The sequence below is a fragment of the Apodemus sylvaticus genome, chromosome 15 (genome assembly GCF_947179515.1).
Source record: "Apodemus sylvaticus chromosome 15, mApoSyl1.1, whole genome shotgun sequence".
In the NCBI taxonomy this organism is placed as follows: domain Eukaryota; kingdom Metazoa; phylum Chordata; class Mammalia; order Rodentia; family Muridae; genus Apodemus; species Apodemus sylvaticus.
Window position 1 is genome coordinate 78,505,132 of NC_067486.1, and position 22,789 is coordinate 78,527,920.

Consider the following 22,789-nt stretch of genomic DNA (forward strand, 5'->3'; position numbering starts at 1 on the left):
ATGATCAAATTATTTTTTCCTTTAATATATATTACGCTGATGTAAAGGAAACCGCCCATGTATTCTTCTGACATTGTTGCTTAGTATCTTATTTGTTTGTTTACCTTTAACGTATGGGGGTTTGAGCTCGTGAGACACAGAGTGTATATGGAGGTCAAAGGCCAGCTTGCACAGAGGTGGGCTCCTTCCACCATGGGGAGGTATTAATTCAAGATGTCTGACATCAGACTTGGTGCAAGCTCTTTGCCCCCTGAGCCCTGTCACTTGCATTGCTGCATCTCTGACTTGTTTAAGACCCCTGCGTCGACTTTGTGATTGAGAATGAGGTGGTTTTCTTTCCGACAGATTTCGTTGGGTTCAGCATCGAGGTTGTGCTCATCAGATGAGTAGAGGATGCCTTTATTTATGTTGGGACTGTTTAGAACATTGAAGCCTTGGAAGACACCGCGGACGTCCTAGCAAATAACACCTAGTCGCACGAACCAGTTCTCTGTCTTAGTTTCGCTCCTTCTGGCCTGCGTGGTTCTGTTTTCTGTAAATGTCCACCCATTTGACAGCCAGTCCTTAGTCCCCGCTACTTACACACCCTCCTGGAGATGGCTTGCCTAAGTTGTGGTTTGTCATTTTAAGTGTTTGCTATCCTACCTTTAAAGCTTTTTTTACAGTTGTTTTCTTAGTTTCTGAAAACAGGGTTTTTTGGTGCATGGACCAACTAGTATAATTTGTACTTAGGTGTCATCAATAGAGTATTGAAAAGTGGTTGTGGGACTGGTTTAGGGGAGGCAAGAGAGATGCCTAATGTGGCTGTTGCTCTCCAGAGGACCAGAGTTCTGATCCCAGCAAATCAAGACAGGCAACTCATAATTGTCCATAACTCCAGCTGCAGGGGATCCGAGGCCCTCTTATAGCCTACAGTGGCACCTACACACTAGTAAAAATACTAAATATATGTGTGTGTGTGTGTGTGTGTGTGTGTGTGTGTGTGTGTGTGTGTGTGTGAGAAACCCTAGGCTTGTGGCTCTTACACAGCCTGAAGCCCTGAAGTTGAACCCCAGTTCTGCTATTTCGGGGTGAGGAGTGCTAGATACGGGTGCTTCTCATGTGCCACAGTTCCACAGGCCATATCACAAGACCCAGCTGTATTTTACTTACCATTTTTTCCCCCTTCACACTTTTTAAATTTTATTTTGTGGAGGTGGGAGTGCTTCTGTATGTCAGAAGCTATCAGTCAGGCCTCTCCTACTAGGTGGGTCCTGGGGAACAGACTGAGCAGGTCAGACTTGGCAAAGGTCTGTACTGCTAGACATTTTAATTCCTGAGCGTCTGTCTCTGGAAGCCACAGGAAAGGCTGAAGTAAGTCCTAAAATTTGTCCTCTGAGCTCTGCTCCTGAGATCTCATCCCGTTGTAACATAGCCACAGAATAAAGAATAATTTTTTAAGACATAACTTAGAAACTCCAGTACAGGCTGGAGAGATGGCTCAGTAGCTCTATAAGAGCACTGGCTCTTCTTCCAGAGGTCCTGAGTTCAATTCCCAGCAGCCACATGGTGGTTCACAACCATCTGTAAAGAAATCCTAGGCCCTCCTCTGGAGGGTCAATGTACTCACGTACATAGACTAAATAAATCTTAAAGAAAAAGAAAGTGCAGTTGCTTCATTTTTACAGGGTTTACGGGGTAAAGGCCTTCCTAACCCTTTACTGTTGGACTTGGGCTTGTTCATGGATGCTGTCCTAGCCTGTGCCCTTGCCGCCTGCTGAGGCTGCAGCGCCTTCTAGGCTGACATGATTGAGTCACTCAGGAATAAAACCCAATAATCTGTCTCTCAGCTCTGGGATCTTACTTTGGTAAGATTACCATAGAGCATATGGTAATCTCCTGACCCCAGGAGTTCTTTAAAATTGCTTGGCTTGGGACTTTAGCTCGGAGACTGAAAGTCTTGTGTATTGAGAACTTGACTTGTAGCTGGCCCGTGGTGGCACCCGCCTTTAATCCCAGCACTTGGGAGGCCGAGGCAGGCGGATTTCTTAGTTTGAGGCCAGCCTGGTCTACACAGAGAAACCCTGTCTCGAACCCTCCCCCCCCCAAAAAAAAAAAGAAAAAAGAGAACTTGGCTTGTACTTAAGTTATGCGCACTATCATCGGATGTAGTCTTTATAACAGACCTTTGATGCGGGTGTCCTGGTCATCCACATTGTGCCAATGAGAAAAATGAAGGCTCAGAGCTATTACGTAAAAGTCATGTGGGGAGTCAGTGGTAAGGACTGGCTTTGGGCTCAGCTCGTTCCGATCTCAGAGCCAGGCTCTGGATTGGCCTCTGCTGTTTCTCTGGCTTGCATCATGTCCTCTTAACTGGAACGGTGAGATTTAGTGTGTGGCGCTGTTTTTGTTGAATCTTACGGTTCACCTTGAGGGCCACCTCTGAACTATCGCCGTTTGACCTACCAGGCACACACACCGCGCGCCCTGCCTAGAATCTCACCCTTACCCCTTTTATCTCTGTACCATTGTGTTTATGCTGTGCATTGGCAGCCGAGACCAAAAAGGAAATGCAGAAAAAGAATCTAACAGTTTTCATAACGTAAACCAAATGTTGGTGGCGTGGGCGTGCTCTTGGGAGGAAAGGCGCGAGCTATATAAATCTGACAGATAAATAAATAATTTTCCCTTTAAATAAACTGGCACTCGGAAGCCTTGCTCCGTAGTCTGTTTCCCTCTGCTCGTCCAGTGTCAGCTCATTACACGTGAGCTGCACTGGGGTCGCTGGTGGGGTGGAGGAAGAGACGCTGGTCAACTTCAGCTGCCGCTCTATTGGGAATGGTCCCAGCAGCGTCTTGGCGGCGGTTGTTTTATGTGGACAACACATTCTTTGATACTTCAAAAAGATTGCTGAGAGGGGAGTGAGGTTCAGTTGAAGGCCAGTGAGTAAAGTTCACAGGATGTATTTTGAGGACAAGTGCTGAATTACTTTATTAATCTCTGCAAATAGCAAACACAGCAGCAGGCTCCGAGCCATCCTTTTCCCAGATAGGCTGGTCTTGTGACCTACCCGGGATCTCCTTCACCACACCCCAGCATGCAGTGCAGAGCAGCACTGGTTAGAGTCTGTCCTGGTCCATCCAGGCATTGGCTTCGTGAATCCTAAACCGCTGTGAGGGGAGGACACTGGGGGCAGGGAGGGGGTGAGGTTCATGGTTGGCCAGGGCTCCTGTAGAAGTATCCTTTCCTAAAGAGGCCATCCCAGGCCAATGTTCTGGAAGTTGAGAAGGCGAACACAAACCGGAAAGAGGAGACCATTGGTCGCTCCAGCTGCCAAGGCTCTTGTTACAGTCCTGAGTGGTACGGGTCACCTTTGAAGGAGCTAACATGGCGGCACAGGGGTTTGGGCTGCTAATAAGAATAAAGCCTCTGGGGAATCTCTGTGCTTTTCTGGAAGGTTCTCCTTCCGGTTGTGAGCCCATGGCTAGCGCCTCTATCCGAAATGTCGAGCCCAAGATTAAGTTGCAAATGTTTACTTGTCGAGAGACCCTTGAAAGGATCACTTTAGATAGGCAGCGCCTTTAAACCCAGCTTTCTGGAGGTGATAGGGCTGCACCAGCTAAGACATTCACCGTGGTGGAATGTGTTCAGAATGTTAGGCTGGCAAAAAGAGAGTGCTCTTGTGTCTCGGACAAAGGGACACCCATGTATAAAGTTGCTCACGGATCGTGTTATATTGTGGTGATTTTATGGTGTTTCTTGCAAGAGGATCGTAAAGGGCTCACCCAGGAGCAGTTCATGCCGTCCACTGATCCTGAGGGTTTTATCTGTGCCCAGATCTCTGGCCTAAGTCTTGATGTTTTAGAAATCTGTTAGCACCTGTTGACACAGATTGATTCAAATCTAAGTCCAACTACTTGGTGAAATCTTAATAAGAACCATATCTTTTGTTTTCTTAATCTTAGCAATTCTGACAGGGGTAAGATAGAATCTCACAGTAATTTAGTTTGCCTCTCATGATAGCTTAGGAGAGCCAACACTTTTGAAGCTCTCCTAGCTGCATGTAGCTCTCCTTCTAGTCCACATTTAATGGGATCATTTGTTTTCTTGATGTTTTGTTTAGTTTTTGTTCTTGATATATTCTATATACTAATCCTCTGTCAGATACAATCTAGCAGGTGGCCAAGGTGGCCTCTTCAGCCGATATCAGCGTCCTACAATACAGAAACTTGAGATTCATGGAGTCCCTCTTGGATTGATGGCCTGGTTTCCTGAATGATTTGAGTCGAATTCAGAAAATCCTTATCTAAGCCTGAATCCTGATGGATACTCCCTACTTTTTCTTGCAGAAGTTTTGGAGTTTTGGGGTCTGACGTTGAGATCTTGGATCCATTAGGCTTGGGTCCAGGGTGAGAGGGAAGGGAACCGTTTCATTCTACATGGCGCTGTCGGCTTTGACGAGCACTGTTTATTTGTAGAAGATGTCTTTTCTCCCGTGTGTTGTTTTTTTTAATCTTTGGTAAATTTCAGGTACTGTAGGAACAGGGTCTTAATGGAGGGTCCTTCATTCTATTCCATTGATAAATGTGTCTGGTTTTATTCTATTAACATGATGGCTTTTACTTCGTACAGCCCTGCCTAACTTGAAAACAAACATCTTTTGTTTACTAGTATATATATTAGTATTTCTTTACTGATTTTTCTGTTTGTCTTAGTCATTGTTCAGTATGTGTTCGGCTGAAGAGGCCACCTCGGCCACCTGCTAGATTGTATTTGACAGAGGATTAGTATATAGAATATATTAAGAACAAAAACTAAACAAAACATCAAGAAAACAAATGATCCCAGTAAATGTGGACTAGAAGGAGAACTACATGCAGCTAGGAGAGCTTCAAAAGTGTTGGCTCTCCTAAGCTATCACTGAGAGGCAAACTAAATTACTGTGAGATTCTATCTTACCCCTGTCAGAATTGCTAAGATTAAGAAAACAAAAGATATGGTTCTTATTAAGATTTGTCACAATACTGACAATTAAGACACCATAACCAAAGCAACTCTTAGGAAGCAAAGCATTTAATTGGGGCTGGCTTGTCGTTTCAGAGGTCCATTATCATTGGGGCAGGGACGAGGCGGCAAGCTAACTGAGCTACATCCTGATCCACTGGCCTAGAGAAAATGGGTTAGCCTGGGCTTGTGAAACCTCAGAGCCCCAGTCAGCCTCCAACAAGGCCACGCCTCTGTTTTGCTTTAGATTGTTTGCTTCTTTTTGTTTCTCCAGACTGGGTTTCTTTGTTCTAGAACTCACTCTGAAGACCAGGCTGGCCTCGCAGAGGCCACCTGCCTCTGCCTCCCCAGTGCTGGGTTTAAAGGAGAGCACCACCTGGACACAGCAGAGGCCACACCTCTTAATCTTCCAAACAGAGCCCTTACCACTCCCTGGTAACTAAGCTTTCAAATCAGGAGTCTGTGAGGGCCATTCTTATTCAAACTGCCGGGCTAAATGCTGACCTTCAACCCTAGCCCTCAAAAGGAGGATCTGCAGTCATCTTGAGCCTCACTTAAATAAAAATAAAAGCTGGGTCACTGTGGCAGCATCTCCATTTTTGCTCCCTTCCGCTTCAGGCATTCTGATGATTACAGATTCTGTTTTCTCTCCCAGTGTGTATCTTGATGATTTTCGCTTTTAGTAAGGTAATTTAAAAAAACGTCTTCTCCCACGCCTGAGATTGTACCTAAGTTCTCATATACATTTGCTTCGTAGTGTGAAGTCTTTCATCCATAACAACATTTACATTAGAATTTAGTCTAAAATGGAACGTAACCTTCCCTACAGATTTGAAATGTTTTAAAGTATTAACAGTTCTTGATTTTATTTTAACTTGGTTTCTTTGATCTACCAATCAGCTTTTCATTTTTTATATTGTAATTATGATCGTTTTATGATAATGTATCATAAAGTCATCCTCCCTGTCACGTGTGAGCTGAGGCCCAAGTACCCACCTACTCACATTCGTGCAAGCACACAGACATGTGCGCACACACACATTGATAATAAACATTTTACATTAGTAATAAACAACCTTTTCCATTTAGAAATTAATTTATGTTTTAAAAACCAGATGATCCGGGCAGTGGTGGCGCACGCCTGTAATCCCAGCACTCTGGGAGGCAGAGGCAGACGGATTTCTGAGTTCAAGGCCAGCCTGATCTACAGAGTGAGTTCCAGGACAGCCAGGACCACACAGAAAAACCCTTGCCTCGAAAAAACCAAATCCAAAAAAAAAAAAAACCCAGATGTTGCGGCTAATCCCCAATGCTGAATCATAGTGAGTGTTCATTTCGTATTAAACAATATGATTTTTTTTTTTCCTTCTTCCAGATTTCAGCGACAGCTGTCTGAGCCCGGCCATCCCTTCCCTCCTCAGGCCGGAGTTCCTGGAGATAATCGCCCCAGCTACCACCGGCAGATGTCCGAGCCCATTGTCCCCGCAGCTCCTCCACCCCTTCAGGGATTCAAGCAGGAGTACCATGACCCACTCTATGAACATGGGGTCCCTGGGATGCCGGGTCCCCCGGCACATGGGTTCCAGTCACCCATGGGAATCAAGCAGGAGCCCCGAGATTACTGTGCTGACTCAGGTTAGCAGAAACTCTCTGCCTTGGCCTCTGTAATCTCACTCTGCTGGCTGCCTGATGAGTGTTGATCTGCAGTCTGGGGAACTGTTGTCTATCCTGGAGTTTGTGCCCAACACTTCTAAAACCAACTAAACTACCCTCAGAGAGCTTAATGAATTAGTTAATGGTATTCAGAGATGCTTAAGGTACACCTGAGTCAAATCTGAAGCCTGCTGGGCCCACGTTTGGGTGGTGCCCTACCCTTATTAAGTGTACTGGGCATAAAGAACATGATTTGTGTGTTTTAGCTTTGTGGCTTTATTTTCAATACTGCAGACACACTATAACCATGAGGAAAGAGTTCACTCCTCAGGCACATTTCTGTGATTAAAATAAACGGTCGGGGAAGCACCTGCTGTCCCGAAAATGTACAGAGTGCTCCCGGGCTCTCGGAGGCACTACTCACATGGGCTGGTGCTGTGTCCTGCAGAGGCTGCTAGCCTGCACAGGGGGACGTGTAACCGTGACAGGCAGTGCCTGCTCTTTGCCTGGGGGCTTCAGCGTGAAGATGCTGAGGCTGTTTGATCTCCCTGCTCTTTGTCTCATGGGCCACACCCGTGGAGTGAGGGACGCAGACCCTGGAGCTCGCGGGCTGGAGATTGCTGTGATATTTACTCTCCTTACAGTCAGGGCCAAAGTGACCCGACTGTAAGTAGATGGTTGCTTTTCTGCTGTTCACTGGACTTTTCTTAAGCCGCTTTGGAAGGTTGGAGCAATCAGAGCTGAATGGCTCTTGTGGGTGGAGTGGGGTGTGTGTGTGTGTGTATAAAATCTGCTCTGGGTCTTTGAGATGACACCATTTGGATAGAAACTAGTTTTGGGAGATCTGAGAAGGTAGGCCAATGGAGGCTGCAGATAGTTTATACAAATAAATTGTCACTGAATTTTTTTTGAAGGCTTTGAAACATCTTTCTCAGAAGTCACAATGGCAATATTTTTTCTTTAGGACTGGCATTGACTTTAGTACGTATAATGTATATGATGTGGTTAGCTTAGTTATGCGTCAGTGTGTGTGTGTGAGTGCCCCAGTGCCCCTGGAACTGGTTGTGAGCTGCTGATGTGGGTGTTAGGAACTGAAGCTCAGGACCTCTGAAAGAGGTTTGTTCTCTTAACCTCTGAGTCCTCTAGCCTGCTGGCGTTGACCTTTGAATTTGGCCAACCATTTTTAATCTCCTCCCATTCACTTGAAGAAAGCCATTTGACAAAGGTTCACCTCAGACACATTCTCGGGGTGCACCCAGGGCACTCTTCTCTCCTGGGACCTGAAGAAGATGGCTTGAGTGTTAGTTTCAGCATAACAGATCCAATATGGAGAAAACATGCTTGCCACATACAGTACCCACCCTGCCAGTTGGCTTCCTGGGTGCAAAGCTTTAGTTCCATTAATCCCTCTGGCCTTAAATACCCTCACTCCAGACAACAGAATTGGATATGGTCCTCAGTGGCCGGAGGAGCAGATTGAGAAAGCCCTAAGGCAGTTGCCCTTCCCCTCCCCGACCGAAAGCCTGGTCGACAGTCGGTTTCTTGTGTCACCTTGGGCATCAGCTTGCCCACCAGGTGTGTTGATAACTGATTCTCGGATGAGAGCTTTATGTCTGTCTCCTGCGCCTCGTGATGAGAAGGGTCTTGGCTGTGGGTGGTGGTTTGTAGCGTTTACCGTATTGTTTATTAGCTTAGTCCATTTCCGCAGAACAGAGCCCTAAGCACTTGATCTTTATCTTAGCTTGATTCTTGGTTGCTGTAATTAAAACACTGATCAAAAGCAGCTTGGTGGTGTGGGAGTGGACTAGGGTGTTCGGGTGAGGGATTACGGATGACCAGCATCGAGGGATACCAAGGGAAGAGCTGCAAAGACCAGGGAGGAGCACCGAGTACTGGCTTGATCCCCCGCTCCCTCAGCCGACTTTCATACACAGTCCGGGACCACCGGTATTAGGCAGGCACTTCCCACAGTAGGCCAGGCCTCGGCCCTTACGATGATTGTCAAAAAATGCCCACAGGTGTGCCCACCAGCCAGCCTTATAGAGACAGTTGCTCAGTGGAAGGTCCCTCTTCCCAAGTAACTCAGACTTGTGTCCGGTTGACGAGAAATGAGCAGCTCATCCTTAGTTGTGAGGTGTGGGGCCTTGGCTGCCAGCGTGGTGCCTGCTGTTTCCAGCATGATCTCCACATGCTGTTGGGTCGGAACCGTTGCTGAGAATGCTGTGTTTCCTTTCAGAAGTGCCTAACTGCCAGTCATCCTACATGAGAGGCGGGTATTTCTCCAGCAACCATGAAGGTAAGGAGCTTGCTTTGCCTTTAATATAACTTTATCTGGGGAGCGGGGCTGACTGTACAACACACGTGGGGGGATTTCCTCCTTCGTTTGTTTGTTTATTTATTTATTTATTTATTTATTTATTTTTGATAATGCACGCATATAATTGAGGATTACTGTTTATTTCTAAGCAGAGCTGTAAGGTCAGCGGTTAGACTTTCTGTAGTGCGTGTATGAGAGCTAAGTGAGTTACTTTGTATGTGGGCTTTGAGTCAAGACTTGTAAGCACAGAGAAATCCACTCTCATTTCAGTGGCAGTGACCCTAACTTTGTAGAGTTCGTAGGACAATGTGAAGAAGAACTAGGCTGCTATACTTCCAGCTACGTCAGCCTAAACTGGCCCTTAGGGCCTACGTCAGGAAGGTTTGCGTGGGTCTGGGGACATTTTAGGAAAGAAATTATTCTGATTTCCACTTAGTCTGGGTGGGTAGCACTTCACTGTAATGACTGTGCAAAGGGTGGTTGTCAGTTGAAGGTGAGAGAGAAGTCTCTCGGGAGTTCTTCACTGGCCTTGAGAGTGCGCGGCTAAATGAAGGGGTGGAGATAGGAAGGTTGGTAAAGCTCTGCAGAGGTGAGCCTCTCGCAGAGCAGTACAGGGTGCCACAGATGCGTTTTCTAAGCGGATAAACCAAGACCAGTGATTAGGAAGAATACAAAGTGATTTGCCCCCAAGCATTAATTAAGGTCTTGATAGTCACCAAATGCAGAGGTCCTCAGCCTGTGGGTCATGACCCCCATGGGCGCAGATATTTAGATCATGAATCATAACAGTAAGATTGCACTAAAGAAAAAGCAGTAAAATAATTTTATGGTTAGGTTCAGTATGCTATGAGGGTCACAAAGCATTAGGAAGGTTAGGAACCACAAAAAAAAGCTTTAGAGATAATGAGAAGGCTCAGTCATATAAAGTATTATAATACTTTAATATAAAGTATTTTTATATCAGTATTATATAATGGGCGTCTGACTTTAGATTCCTACACTATGGGAAAAGTTAAGCATGGTAGTGTAATCCCGGCACTGGAAGGAAGGCAGGAAGATCCTGGGACTTCCTAGCTAGCTGGTCTATCCAGTTAGTGAATGCTGACTTCAGTTTGAGACCTTGTCTCAAAAACTAAGGGGAAGGTGGCAGATAACGCCTGCCGTTGCCCTCAGCCTCGCGTGTGCGTGCACAATCGCATGCAGTGCAATCTTATACACAACAGGCTAGTGTTGTATGCTGTCCATGCAGATTCTAACATACAGTTCCTTTAGAATCAACTAATCGATCCTACATCTTAGGTACTCAAAATTAGGGGCAAGAGCAGTGGGCACAGTTGGACCTGTGACTTTGTCTTTCCTAACACTAACCTAATTGGACTAAGAGTAATTTAAAACAGAGTGCTTGGGCTGGGGGTGGAGCTTGAGTGAGTGTCTGCCTGCCAATCAGGAAGCCCTGGGACAGCCTCTCAGCACAGCACACAACCAGGCATGGAGGCCAAGTGCCGATCATCTTTGCACTCAGGAGTTCAAGGCTGTCGTTGCTACACAGTGACTTTAAGCCTAGCCTGGGAGTACATCTCACTCTATCAAGAACAGAGTAACGAGTTAGCAGGATGGCTTAGAAATTAAAGGTGCTGTCAAGCCTGCCCACGTGAGTTTGATCATCAGGATTCACAAGGTATGGGGAGAGGAGAGTTGAGCTGTCAGGTTCAAAGAGCAGTTGCAGAACACATAGCCCCACACGAATGGATGATGCTGACAAAGCAGTCAGGTCTGTTTGATGGACAGGAGCCTTTGGGAGTGAATCTCAGAGGATGTTTGTGATCTGAAAAGCCATGAGAGGTGGGCGGTAGGTTCTCTCTCTGCCAGGCAGTGTGGTAGGGTCAGGAGTGCCTTTCCCAGCGCTGAGACTGGGGGGGGGGGGTGCTTTTCCTTAAAAAATGGATCCCCAGAAACGTGTTACACTTTGTATCAATCCCATCTGTCCATATCCATGTCTTACCATCAGTCCCACTCCCCCAGACCAGTGGCACAGACTTTTCTTGGAACTTGGATCAACAGATTCTCAAGAGCTGCTGAATCAAAAGCTCCAATGTGGAGCCCAACAAGTCTCAGTTTTAAGTCTGAAAATCACCCTCAACCTCAGCTGTACCTCAGACTTGCTCAGGGGCCCTTTTAAAGTCATGATGCTGGGGCTTCACCCTAAGACAGAGGTTCCCAACCTCCCTTATGCTGAGACCTTTTAATACACCTCCTCATGTTATGGTAACAACCCAGCCACAAAATTATTTTTGTTGCTACTTCGTAACTGTGATTTTGCTACTGTTATGATTCATAATGTAAATATCTGCTTCCTGATGATCTCAGGTGACCCCTGTGAAAGGGTCGTTTGACCCCCCCCCCAAAAAAAAACGGTCCGGCCCCACGAAATGATAGCCACTGCCAGAAGTGCTAGAGCTGCAGGGTTTTGGGTGCTCGAGCAGTGGTTGACCCTTCCCAGTGACTAGTTGTCCAGAGGCCTTTCTTGGGTATGCCACTTCCCCCAGCTGCGTAAACTAGTGCGACTTACCCTGCTGTGTGCCCGTGATATTCTTCTCAGAGAGTGTCCAGACAGCAGGCGGGCCGTCTCCTGGACTGCTGCTGGCTGTGTAGACACAGCTGTGCAGAGCTACTTCCAGATTCCTTGCTGTCTCTGTAGACAGTTGATGACGTCTGTCTGCTGCAGACACACGGGGAGCAGAGCAGAGAGGGAGGCAGACATTTGGTATAATTACAACATTTAGCAAAGAGCATGCTCTTAAGGAAAATATTTTTAGTAAGATTTGGGGTTGCTTACTACGCAGAGACCCGTCTTGTGAAGCCTCCTCCGCCCTCCAACCTATCTCTTTGCCCAGTTGACCTCACACACTGAAAAAGTAACTTTCAAAAAAGCCAGCATTTTAAACTGTTCAAAATTATCTTGGCTTGGTTTTTCTCTCCTTCCTTTACAGTCTTGAACCACAGATGCCTAGGAAACAGTTATCAAAACAAGTGTTTCTGATTGGCATCTCTGATTGCTAAGATAGCCGTCCCGCCTCAGGTCCTCACCTGGAATCCTTGTGTGGTATTTTGATTCTTTGCTCCTTCCTTCTTCCTCCACCTTCAGAGCCATCAGATGGTATATGGCCACAACAGACATAACTGTTGATGCAGCTCAACTGACTGATTACCAGAAACATCTTCCAGGTGTTTTAGAGGATGGCGTGTGGCAAGAACTAGGAACCACAAAATGTCCCCAAATAGTGTTCCTCATAATCCTTTGAAAATCAAAACAAGAATCTAATCTAGTCTTGTGTGGTTGTGGATGAATTATCTTTACCTTGGGGGGGGGGGGTGTGGGGGCTGCACTGAAAGTTATCATGGCACAGTTGACAGGTGTGTAAACTTTAAGGAGGTTCCTTATAATGTCTTTATAACAAGACCATTTATAACAGGACTAGAATATCAAAACCCATATGGAAGGTGGGAAATAGATCACCTCCTGGCATCGAAGGCTACAAACCATGACGCAGAAGGATTTATGTCTTGCTGATAATGTGAAGTGCACCAGGTTGCCATAAAAGTCAGTTTACCAGGTGTTGTGCACACACCTATATGGTCCTTGCACTTGGGAGGGGAGGGGCAGGAAGATGGGTAGTTAAAGGTCCTCCTCAAGAAGATGGGGAGTTCAGAGTAGCCTGTGCTACATGTGACCATGTCTTAAAGGGAAAAACAAGTCAACATCCTTCGCTTTAGTTGTCAGGTATTGTAGGCTTTTGGGTTCTAATCGAGTGCTTGTTCGCAGGGTGTTAGGAGAACACTATGACCCTTAGGGTGTGACCGTTATCCTTCAAGATTGCAGTCCTCAGGGTCCGTCAGGGCTTGTTTGGTTTTGAGGCAGGGTCTCACTATTGCTGAGCTTGTGTAGATGAGGCTGTCTGGAACTCGGAGATCTACCTGCCTCTGCCTGCAGAGTGCTGGGACTGAAGGCAGGCGTGAGCCACCAGACCCAACACAAGATCACTCCACTACTTCCATACTGCTTGCTCACAATCTACAGTTGTTTTTCTTTAAGTGTTACTTATTACACGGGCGCGAACCAAAAGCCATTCTTACACTGTGGGGTAAAGAGGGAGCAGTAGAATCGACTGCACTCATTAAATCCTACAGCAGTACCAGTGAGGAGGAGCTGAGCACTGGGATTCATTTGTTCAGAATCACACAGCTAATTGGGGTCAACCTGTCTGGTTCTAGATCCTGCACTCTAATGCCAATGCTAAACTGTCATCATCATCATTATTATTACTGCTTCCTTCTTTAAGTTGAGATGCACAGTCGTAAGAACAAGGTCCTATCTGCCACACTTGCACACTGTGAGGCCTACATATTTACTGGACTGAGTAAGGAAAAAGTGTCAATTAAATATACTTCTTATATTGTGTGTGTGTGTGCCCTGGTGCTTTGCCTGCATACAGTGAGCTGTGCACACAGTGCCAGTGGAAGCCAGAAGAGGACGGTGGATTCCCCAGGAATTAGAGTTACAGACCGTTGCTAAGCCGCCATGTGGGTGCTGGGACTCACACCTGCGTCCTTTGCTACAGTAGCCAGTGCTCTGAACAGCTGAGCCATTTCTCCTGCCCATATATGCTGTAGTTAATGTAAAGGGAAACCATGGCCTGGGACGAGAGACAGACAGACAGACGAATGACATCAAGAGTGTGCCTCCTCCATTGCACTGCGTTTTCCAGGCCTCGGCACATTCAGATGGTGCCAGGCCTGCCGAGCTGATTTTGAAGAAGCCTGGGATAGCAAGAGAGAAATCCCATCTGGGCTCGCTCGTGAGGTTTTCATGTCAGTGAGAGTCCACACTGTCAGTACTTACCGGCCAGGTGACTCAGCCAGGGACTAAACCAGAGATGGAGGGCTTGCACCAACTGTGATAGTTTTGCAGCAGGGAATCCCCACCAGGGAGCTGTTGGCTGCCTTGGGCAGTGGGAGTGGGAAGCTGGCCACCTGACAGCCCCCATTCACACCTGATGGCAGCTGGTATGTGTTGGGTGTATGGCTATCCTTTCTCGTGGCCTGTTTACTTTGTGTTTTAGCCATTTCGTTTTATGTCTTGGACCATTCAGTTCCCACTTTCTCTTTTCTCTTTCCCTCTCTCCCTCACTTTGGTTTTATAAGATGGTGTTTCACTGTGTAGCCTTGGCTGTCCTGGAATTTGCTTTGTAGACCAGGCTGGCCTCAAACAAGAGTTCCACCTGCGTCTGGCTCCCCAGTACTGGGATTAAAGGCCTGCACACCACAGCCTCAGTTCCCAGTTTTTGACCCTTTCACTGTCCCATGAGTGAGGCTTTGATTCTTTCTGCTGTGTCTAGGGACAGTGCTCCAACTTGTTCTCTGTCTGTCTGTGTGTGTATGTGCTGCTCCTGACAGTCTTCTGTAGACTTGTGTCTTTGCCCATTTTCTTTTCCTTCTCTGTGCGTTCATCATAGCCCATGGAGTATGTGGACTGCTTAGACAAGTCTGTGAGGAAAGTTCAGTCAATGTTTACTGAGAGAAAAAAGCCAGCTCTCCATATGAGTATAACACAGTTAGCAAGCTAGGCTGACCAGAGCAGATACTGTCCCATACAAACTGCATAAAATGTGAGGGAACCTACCTACTGTGACTCCGTGGTTCCTCCTGCCAGAGCCCTTTTAACAGCAAGTGATTAGACCCTCATCAAGGCCAAGATAATGACGTCAGAACTCAAGTACTTGAGTCCTTTGGAAGTTTCCGAAAATTTAGCCTGGCATAGGTACAACAGAAGGACTATGGAACCAAAAATGAGACAATCTGGGCCGGTGAGAGGGTTCCACAGGTAAAAAGCACCGGCGGTATAAGCCTTACACCCTGAGTTCGAGTCCCCTGAACCCCTGTGAAAAGGAAAAGAGAACTGACCCCAGAGAGCTGTCCTCTGACCTCCAGATGTGTGTGCCCCAGACACAGCATGCACACAGGATCATAATAAGTTGTTGTTGTTGTTGTTTACTTAAGTTAAAGAATGCTACTGCAGTCCTTAGTTTTTAGTACAGCACAACGTCTTAAGCAGTATGGTCTTTCTCTTTAAACTCTTTCAGGATTCCCATACGAAAAGGACCCCAGGCTATTCTTTGATGACACTTGCGTGGTGCCCGAAAGACTGGAAGGTAAGATGCCCATCCAAGACTCCATGCTAAGAGAGAGGGTTGGAGGTGTCAGAGCGCCTCAGTCAGTCCTACCATGTTCAAGGACTCAACCACCAGTAGCCACTGCTTTTCCTTCTGCAAATCTGAGAAACTTCAGCCTAAGTAATTGCATGCACACCCGTGTCCCACACAGGCAAAGTCAAGCAGGAGCCCACCATGTATCGAGAGGGGCCCCCTTATCAGAGGCGAGGCTCTCTGCAGCTGTGGCAGTTCCTCGTCACCCTTCTGGATGACCCCGCCAACGCCCACTTCATTGCCTGGACCGGCCGAGGCATGGAATTTAAGCTCATAGAACCGGAAGAGGTGAGTCCGGATGTCTCCATTACTTTCCTGTTGCTGGTGTGTTGGGACTTCGGCAGGACAGCAGGCTACTGGTACATCAACAGGAGACGGAGGCTGAGAGCTCGCAGCTGGAGCACGTCAGTGCGTACTGCAGAGAGAGTAAGCGCTAGCGATGGCTCACTCTTCCATCCGGTCACTAGGACAGTCTTTTGCATATTGCTCAACAAACAGGCAGAGTTCTCCATTGTAGAAAACATTACAAATATTTTGACAGTCCTGGGGCGGGGAGATGAGGGTTGACACCATGAATTGTTGCATTGATATGAGATGTGTTCTTCCCCTTAAAGTTTTGAAAGTGCAGTTTCTGTAACAGACTTACCTTGCCCTCGGCCCTGGTCTGTTACAGCCTGTGGCTGAAGCTGTCTAAACACTGTGTGGCAGTTCAGTAATCACTTAACATTGCTATATATTTCTTTTATTTTCAATCATTAATTTAATGTGTGTTTGCATGCATGTACAGTAAATTCATGGCGTGCATATGAAAGTCAGAGGACCACTTGTGGAGACCAGTTCTCCTATTTGTGGGTCTCAACTCAAGTTGCCAGGATTGGTAATGTTATCAAGAGCCGTGACCCACTGAACCATCTTACCAGTCTTACTACAAAATTCAAATGCCTCTGAGAGAAATAAAATGACCAAAGATAAGTCTTAGAAACCTAAAATGTAATGTATTTATTTTGTGTGTGCATGCACCTGGCTGTAAGTGTGCTGTGTGTGTACAGAGCTCAGGCATTGGGTCCCCTGGGGTTAGAGGTGGTGGTTTTACTCTGTGGGCGCTGGGAACCTAACATGGGTCTTCTGCAAGAACAGAGCTTAACTGCCGAACCATCTTCCTAGCCATCTCTCCAGAGTGTAGATGCTTTTTCAAAAAGCATTGTTTTGTAGGATGTTGGTTGTTATAGTGAGGGTTACTAGTCTCTGTTGCTGTGGTAAAGCACCCTGATCAAAGGATTTGGGGTTATTTGGTTTTGGTTTATACTTCATGTCATTCCAAGGAAGTCGGGCAGGAGTTCAAACGGGGCAGGAACCTGGAGGCAGGAGCTGACACAGAAGCCATCAAGAAGTGCTGCTTACTGGCTTGTTCCCCCTAACTTGCTCAGCCTGCTTATAAAAGCCAGGGCAGTCCCGATCCACCATTGAATGAGCCCTCCACACCAGTTAAGAAAGTGCTGTGCAACAGTGGTCCTCACCCTATTAAGTGTTGTGACCCCTATACCTCATGGCATGGAGACCCCAGCCATAAAATTATTTTTTGTTGCTACTTCATAACTAACTTTGTTACTCTTATGAATCGCGATGCCACTATATGATATGCTGATGGTCTTAGGTGACCCCTTTCCCCCCCCCCCCAGGGCCGCATGCAGGGTTGAGAGCCAGGGCTCAGCAAGCCTCTCAGCTCCGGGTTTTTTTGGGGAGGCATTTTCTCCATTTCTCCTCCATGACTAACTTGTGCAAAGTTGGCATAAGACTAGACTGCACACCAGTACTTAAACTTCCATTATTTAATAGAAAAAGAAATTTTGTTGCCATCTTTTTTTGCCCAGCGCTATTAACAGAAAGCCCTCAGACAGCCACCTCCTTGTCGTCCGTGAGGAAGCAGCCACTGTAGGTCCTCTGCTGAGCACGTACAGAGCATTTAAGCAGGTTATTAGTGTGGCCCATTTCCAAGGGAGTAATTTTAATTTTTATTTGGCTTAGAGCTTAAAAAGTTAAAGATGGAAAAGAATCACACACGTCCACACTCTCCCTGGCTGCTATATCTTTCTTTTAATAGTGTGTGGTCAGACAACCGCCATCCCGGAGTTGGTTACAATAGAAATGGGAAGAGCACTCTTGGGAAGCTTTCCATTAAGGCCTGCAGAGTTAGCAGCAGGAGCTAACACCCTGACACTCTGTTTGGAAGAAGGACATGGTCTGAAAGTTGATAGGAAAAAGAGAAAAAAGTGGATTAGAAATAGGGTGGGGCTGTGCGGTGGTGGCGCTCGCCTTTAATCCCAGCACTCCCAGAGGCAGAGTCAGGCAGATTTCTGAGTTCGAGGCCAGTCTGGTCTACAGAGTGAGTTCCAGGACAGCCAGGGCTATATAGAGAAACCCTGTGGGGGGGTGGGGGGAGGAGAAAGAAAGAAAAGAAATGGGGTGTGGTGGGGAGGATGACCTGCACTGATTCAGTATGGCAGGCTTCATTTAAAGTGGTATAAAACATACAGTTATGAGAGTGGGGGCAGGTGAAGGTTCAGCAAGTATCTCCAGCACCCGTATCTGTGATGCCAGCAGTCAAGGAGTCAAGGCCGGCAGATCCCTGGAGCTCAGGCTGTCCAGCCTGATCAAATGGATGAGTTACAGGTTTAGAGAGAGGAATGATCTCAGGTAGGGAACAGCTGAGGAAGATACCCAGCTTGGCTCTCTGGCCTACGTATGAACATACCACCACACACACACACTCGCGTGCACATTCTCTGTCGCCTGTTTACTTACAGAAATGCTGTCAACGTGTAATGCTGCAGACAGCCTCTGATCGTGCTCAGTTGTATAGAGAGAGACTTGCCTCCTGTCATGTGGAGGCCTGCTGCCCCCACACAGGCCCACTCCTCCTTCCCTCCCTCGCTGCCTTCCTAATACCATGGCCTGGTTTATGTGCGGCTCGGTGACAGGATAGCACCTTGACTCATCATGGCTTTTTGAAAGGAAAGTAAGCCTGTCTTGTGGGCAGCCCTTATCGATTCATCTCATTCCACAAACAGGAGCTTTTATGACTTTATTGCCACCGCCTGGGGCCTGAGCACAGGCTGTCCAGCTGCAGGTAAACCTGGTTATGAGCCCCTGTAAGGCTGTTACTGAGTCTTCCACTCTCCTGCCAGCGCTTAGGAAAAGAAGGACCATATGGCAAAGGGCTCCTGCTTTCTTACTTAATGAAGGAGCTACTATTAACCCAGAATGCTCGGAAATACCAAGTGGCTTCAAGTCACATGTGTGAAGCCTAAGATGGCCCTGAGCCTCTCTCTCTCTGTTGATTGAGTAGCATTATTATTGTCATCAGCATCATCACTATTGCATTTTTATTGTGGGAGTGGCTCAATAAGGCTGCATGCACTGCAACCCCACAGGAGTGAATTCTCTCTATCACGGTCCAGGAGATGCCTCCTGGTGTCTGCCCACTGAACCATCCTCCCCTCCCCCAGACTTGTTTCTTTAGCAGTTGCTTCTTTCTCTGTGGCCTGAGATTCATTTTTAAGTTTCATATAGGGCCCTTTGGAGCACGTAGCCTCGGCCTGTGCAGTGCGTGCCTTGTCTGCTGCTGCTCTTGGTATAACAGTGAGGGCCCTGTCCTTGTTAATGTCGGAGATACACCAACTTCTGGGGAAAAGCTGTAAGAAGCTGTCATGGGGGAGCTTAGAGGGTGAAGCAGAGGAGGAAGCTGTTGGGGATGTAATTGTAGGCAGCTGTGTGGCTGAGTAGTGCACTCTGGGTAATTATCCATAATATCCATTACACTGTGCATGGAAATTGTGGTTTTAGAACTGCGTTTTGGCAGGCCCCCTAATCAAATGTCTTTTGATAGTCATCCAGCTTAGCACCCTCTCAATTACAACTGACTCGGCTCTAATCTGGAGCCATTTTGACTGTGAATCTGCCTCAATGTGAATATGGGAGGTAGGGCTGTGTATTGAACGTGGGGCTGGTCGGTGATGCTGTGGGAGGTTTTAGGGGCTGGGGTTCCTTGAAAGTGCCTCTCCTTGTTCTATGACGAGGAATAGGTGAGTCCCCTGTCCCTCATCCCCTCCCCCCCTCTAGCCTCAGCTCCCAAAATGACATTCTCTAACTTAGGAGTCAGAAAGGAGTGAGCTGGCAGTGTGCTCCCGCCTGCTCCTCCTACCACCGAATAGGGACTGCCTGAGTCTCCAGCTCATCACACATTGCTATAGAGGGAGTGCGGTGGTGAGTGAGGCCACTGACTCACAGGGCAGCGGCCTGGTGGATGCGGCAGTAACCATAGCTACCAGAGCTGCGCTGAGATCTGCACATACACAAAACCTCTCCAGGAAGCTGTTGCATTCGCTGACAGCAGAGAGGTCACCACTCTGCTTTCTTTACCCAAGACGAGGCAAAATTGTTTTCTACCACTGAGCGGAGTAAAGGGGCTGTCAGCTGTCTTGACGTTCCCTGTTCGCCCGGCGCAGGCAGGTTGGCAGTGAGTTTCAGAGTATGGCCACTGTCAACTCTGGCTGCAGTGTGGGTGACTTAGCAGGTTTCTCTTCTTAGCAATAGATTTCCATTGATTTAAAATATTTACCTTGAGAGGCATGTTGGCACATACCTTTATTTAATCCCAGCACCCCAGAGGCTAAGACTGGGCTACCCGAAACCAGCCTGGGCTATATAGTAAGTTCCAGGCCAGCTACAGCTACACAGTAAGACCCTATCTCAAATAAAAATGACCTCCAGCCAGGATTTAGTTTTTGTGAGGTTTTGCCTTTTGGGCCTTTCTTGAAGATAGACTTGAATTGATGGAAAATGGAACTCGGGGAGACCCAAGATTTGTGGTTACCTGAGACACACTATAAAAAAGTGGAAATTAAAGTTGCATAAGATATCTCGAAGGGCAAAGTAGAAACCTGGCTGGTGGGTGGGTTGCTCTGGTATAATGAAGCCAGATGAGTTCTTCCATCTCAGGTCGTCTCTGGTATTTGCTAGAGATAGGGTCTTACTGTTCAAGAGTCCTGAAATCAGGAGAGATTTCTGTCAGTGCACCCAAATAGTTGATGTGGACTACTGTTGTCTTTCCACATATTTCCACATTTAACCTTTGGGTTTTTGTTTTGTCTTGTTTCGTTTTGTTTTTGGCGTGTGCATGTGTGTGCATGCGTGCCTCTCAAAAGATTGAGTTGGGGTTGATGGCGCATGCCTCTGATCACACACCTGGGGAGCAGGTGGGAGGATTGCTAGGATGAAGCAAGCCTGGGCTGTATAGAGAGATCCTGTCTCTGAATAATGTAGAAAAGAATGTAGAAAAACATCAAAAGGATGTGCTTAGGTTGGCTTTTTTGCGGTGTGGTGGGTTTTTGTTATTGTTGTTTGTTTTGTTGGGGGAGGTATTTGTTTTGGATTTTGGTTTTCTTTTGGTTTAGTTCAGTTTGGTTTTTGAGACAGGGCTTATTGGCTGGCCTGGAACTCTCTGAAGACCAGGCTGGCCTGAGACTCAGGAGATCCACCTGCCTCTTGAGTGCTGGGACTAAAGGTGTGTGTAACTATGCCCAGCCAGAGCTTCTAAAAGTGACTAAATGAAGGCCTCAGACAGCTTCCGCTTCCACAGCGGCCCCACCCTGACAGACACTCACTCTCCAGCAGGAGCACGAACTTTACATGCTGGGAACAGAACTTGATCGGCTGCCCTGACAATCTAGTAGACTCTAGTAGGAAATTTCCCTACTACAGTGCCTTTTTGCCCAAAGCTCCAATTACATCTCCTCATCCCTGCCCCTCAAGTGGACCAGGCTGCTCTAATGCACTTTAGAACTGTGCGAGAAGCCCTGTTAATTTTTCATTAAATGGATAATGGGGCTGTGTGCTTTACTGTCCATTCCGCGGGTCTGCTGGGAGGGAGGGCTGGACGGCCATAGACTGTGATGATCTGAGTCCCCCTGGTCCGGGAGCTGCAGTAAGTAAACATCTCGCAGCCCCTCTCCAATCTTATTAGAATTGAGCTTCTGCGCTGCAGGCCCATTAGCAACTCACTAGCATGTTCCTAATGTTTCAGAAATGACCGTTCTAATTATTCCTTATTGACTGCTACAGAAACCATAGCACTTAATGGCAATATGTTATTGGTCCATGAGTATTGGTCAATAATTCATAAATGGAGAAATAGTAGAGAGCCTGTATCCTCTGGGATGCCAACCAAGTCCTCTAGTCCTACAGTGTTACAAGTCTTCTACCCCAGGTCTTACCTCCTAGGAACTGTGGCCGAATCATCACCTTTACCTAATATTTGATCTTGAGAGAATTCAACGCTTTCCTTTCCAAGTTAGAAACTGATCACTAGCCAGAGCCGTTGAGTTACAAAATATCCCGGGAAGGTGTTTGGATCTTGGCTGTCTCGTCCCTCCAGGTTGCTCGTCGTTGGGGTATTCAGAAGAATCGGCCAGCCATGAACTATGACAAACTCAGCCGCTCTCTCCGCTATTACTATGAAAAAGGCATCATGCAGAAGGTAAGCACCCACAGATGCTAGAGCGCGCGCATGCTCTGCTTTCAAGGAGCATGGCCCTAACCTCTGTAAGCATGGCTGGGAGGAAACTTGAGCCTCTGAAGTGAATCTGTGGTAGGAAAGAACCTGGGAAACATAACGAAGAGGAGGATTACAAGACAGGTTGGCACACCTGTAGTGCCAGCCCTGGGAAGGTGGAAACAAGAGGGTCAGAAGGTCAAGGCCTGTTTTACTTATATATCACATTCTAGGCCAGCCATACTACATAAGCTCCTGTCTCCTAAAACTTGAAATTAAAAGAAGGCACATGGATATTTAAAGTACCCTTAGGACTGAAGAGGTGGCTGACTTAACATTTGAGAACACTGGCCTCCACAGACACTGTACACACATGACACACATATATAACACTCAGGCTCACACACCCTAAGTTTGTCAAATAGTAGCCATATCATTCAGGAGGTTTTTCTTTGTAGAATAGAAGATAAAGTATATTTTTGAAGAAGCCACTATATATCCCTTATTAGAGTAAGGGGTTAAGGGACTTCAACATTAAAAATCCCATTGATGGGGCTGGAGAGATGGCTCAGTGATTAAGATCACTGACTGCTCTTCCAAAGGTCCTGAGTTCAAATCCAAGCAGCCACATGGTGGCTCACAACCATCTGTAACAAGATCCGACGCCCTCTTTTGGAGTGTCTGAAGACAGCTGCAATGTACTTACATATAAATGAATCTTTAAAAAAAATCCCATCGATACGTGGAAGATGGAACTAAATGCACCTTCTTAAATCCCACATGTATGCTGTACTTCTCCCCAGACTCTAGCTTGGGGGGGGGGGGGGCTGCATGCACAGGTTGTGTCTCCAGAAAGCTTGGGACAAGAAGCATTTAATATTTTGAAGATTAGCATCTTTTTTTTTGGAGGATTTGCATAGACTTTCATTAATTTTAGGGTATTTTATCCAGCACCACAGTCCTCTCCCCACCCCACCCCACCCCACCCCACCACCACAAAAAACCAAATAAACCCTCTATCCG

The 22,789-nt window shown here is 46.9% G+C and overlaps 1 protein-coding gene across 2 annotated transcripts in view; it reads left to right on the forward strand.

Annotated features, from left to right (window-relative positions):
* Etv5 (ETS variant transcription factor 5) overlaps positions 1-22,789 on the forward strand; it is a 58,351-nt gene that overhangs the window by 31,486 nt on the left and 4,076 nt on the right. For both annotated transcript variants that reach the window (XM_052158597.1, XM_052158598.1), the window contains exons 8-12: positions 6,359-6,618; positions 8,873-8,932; positions 15,094-15,162; positions 15,335-15,504; positions 21,650-21,751. In XM_052158597.1, the coding sequence (XP_052014557.1) occupies positions 6,359-6,618; positions 8,873-8,932; positions 15,094-15,162; positions 15,335-15,504; positions 21,650-21,751 (661 nt within the window). The remainder of the gene's footprint in view (positions 1-6,358; positions 6,619-8,872; positions 8,933-15,093; positions 15,163-15,334; positions 15,505-21,649; positions 21,752-22,789) is intronic.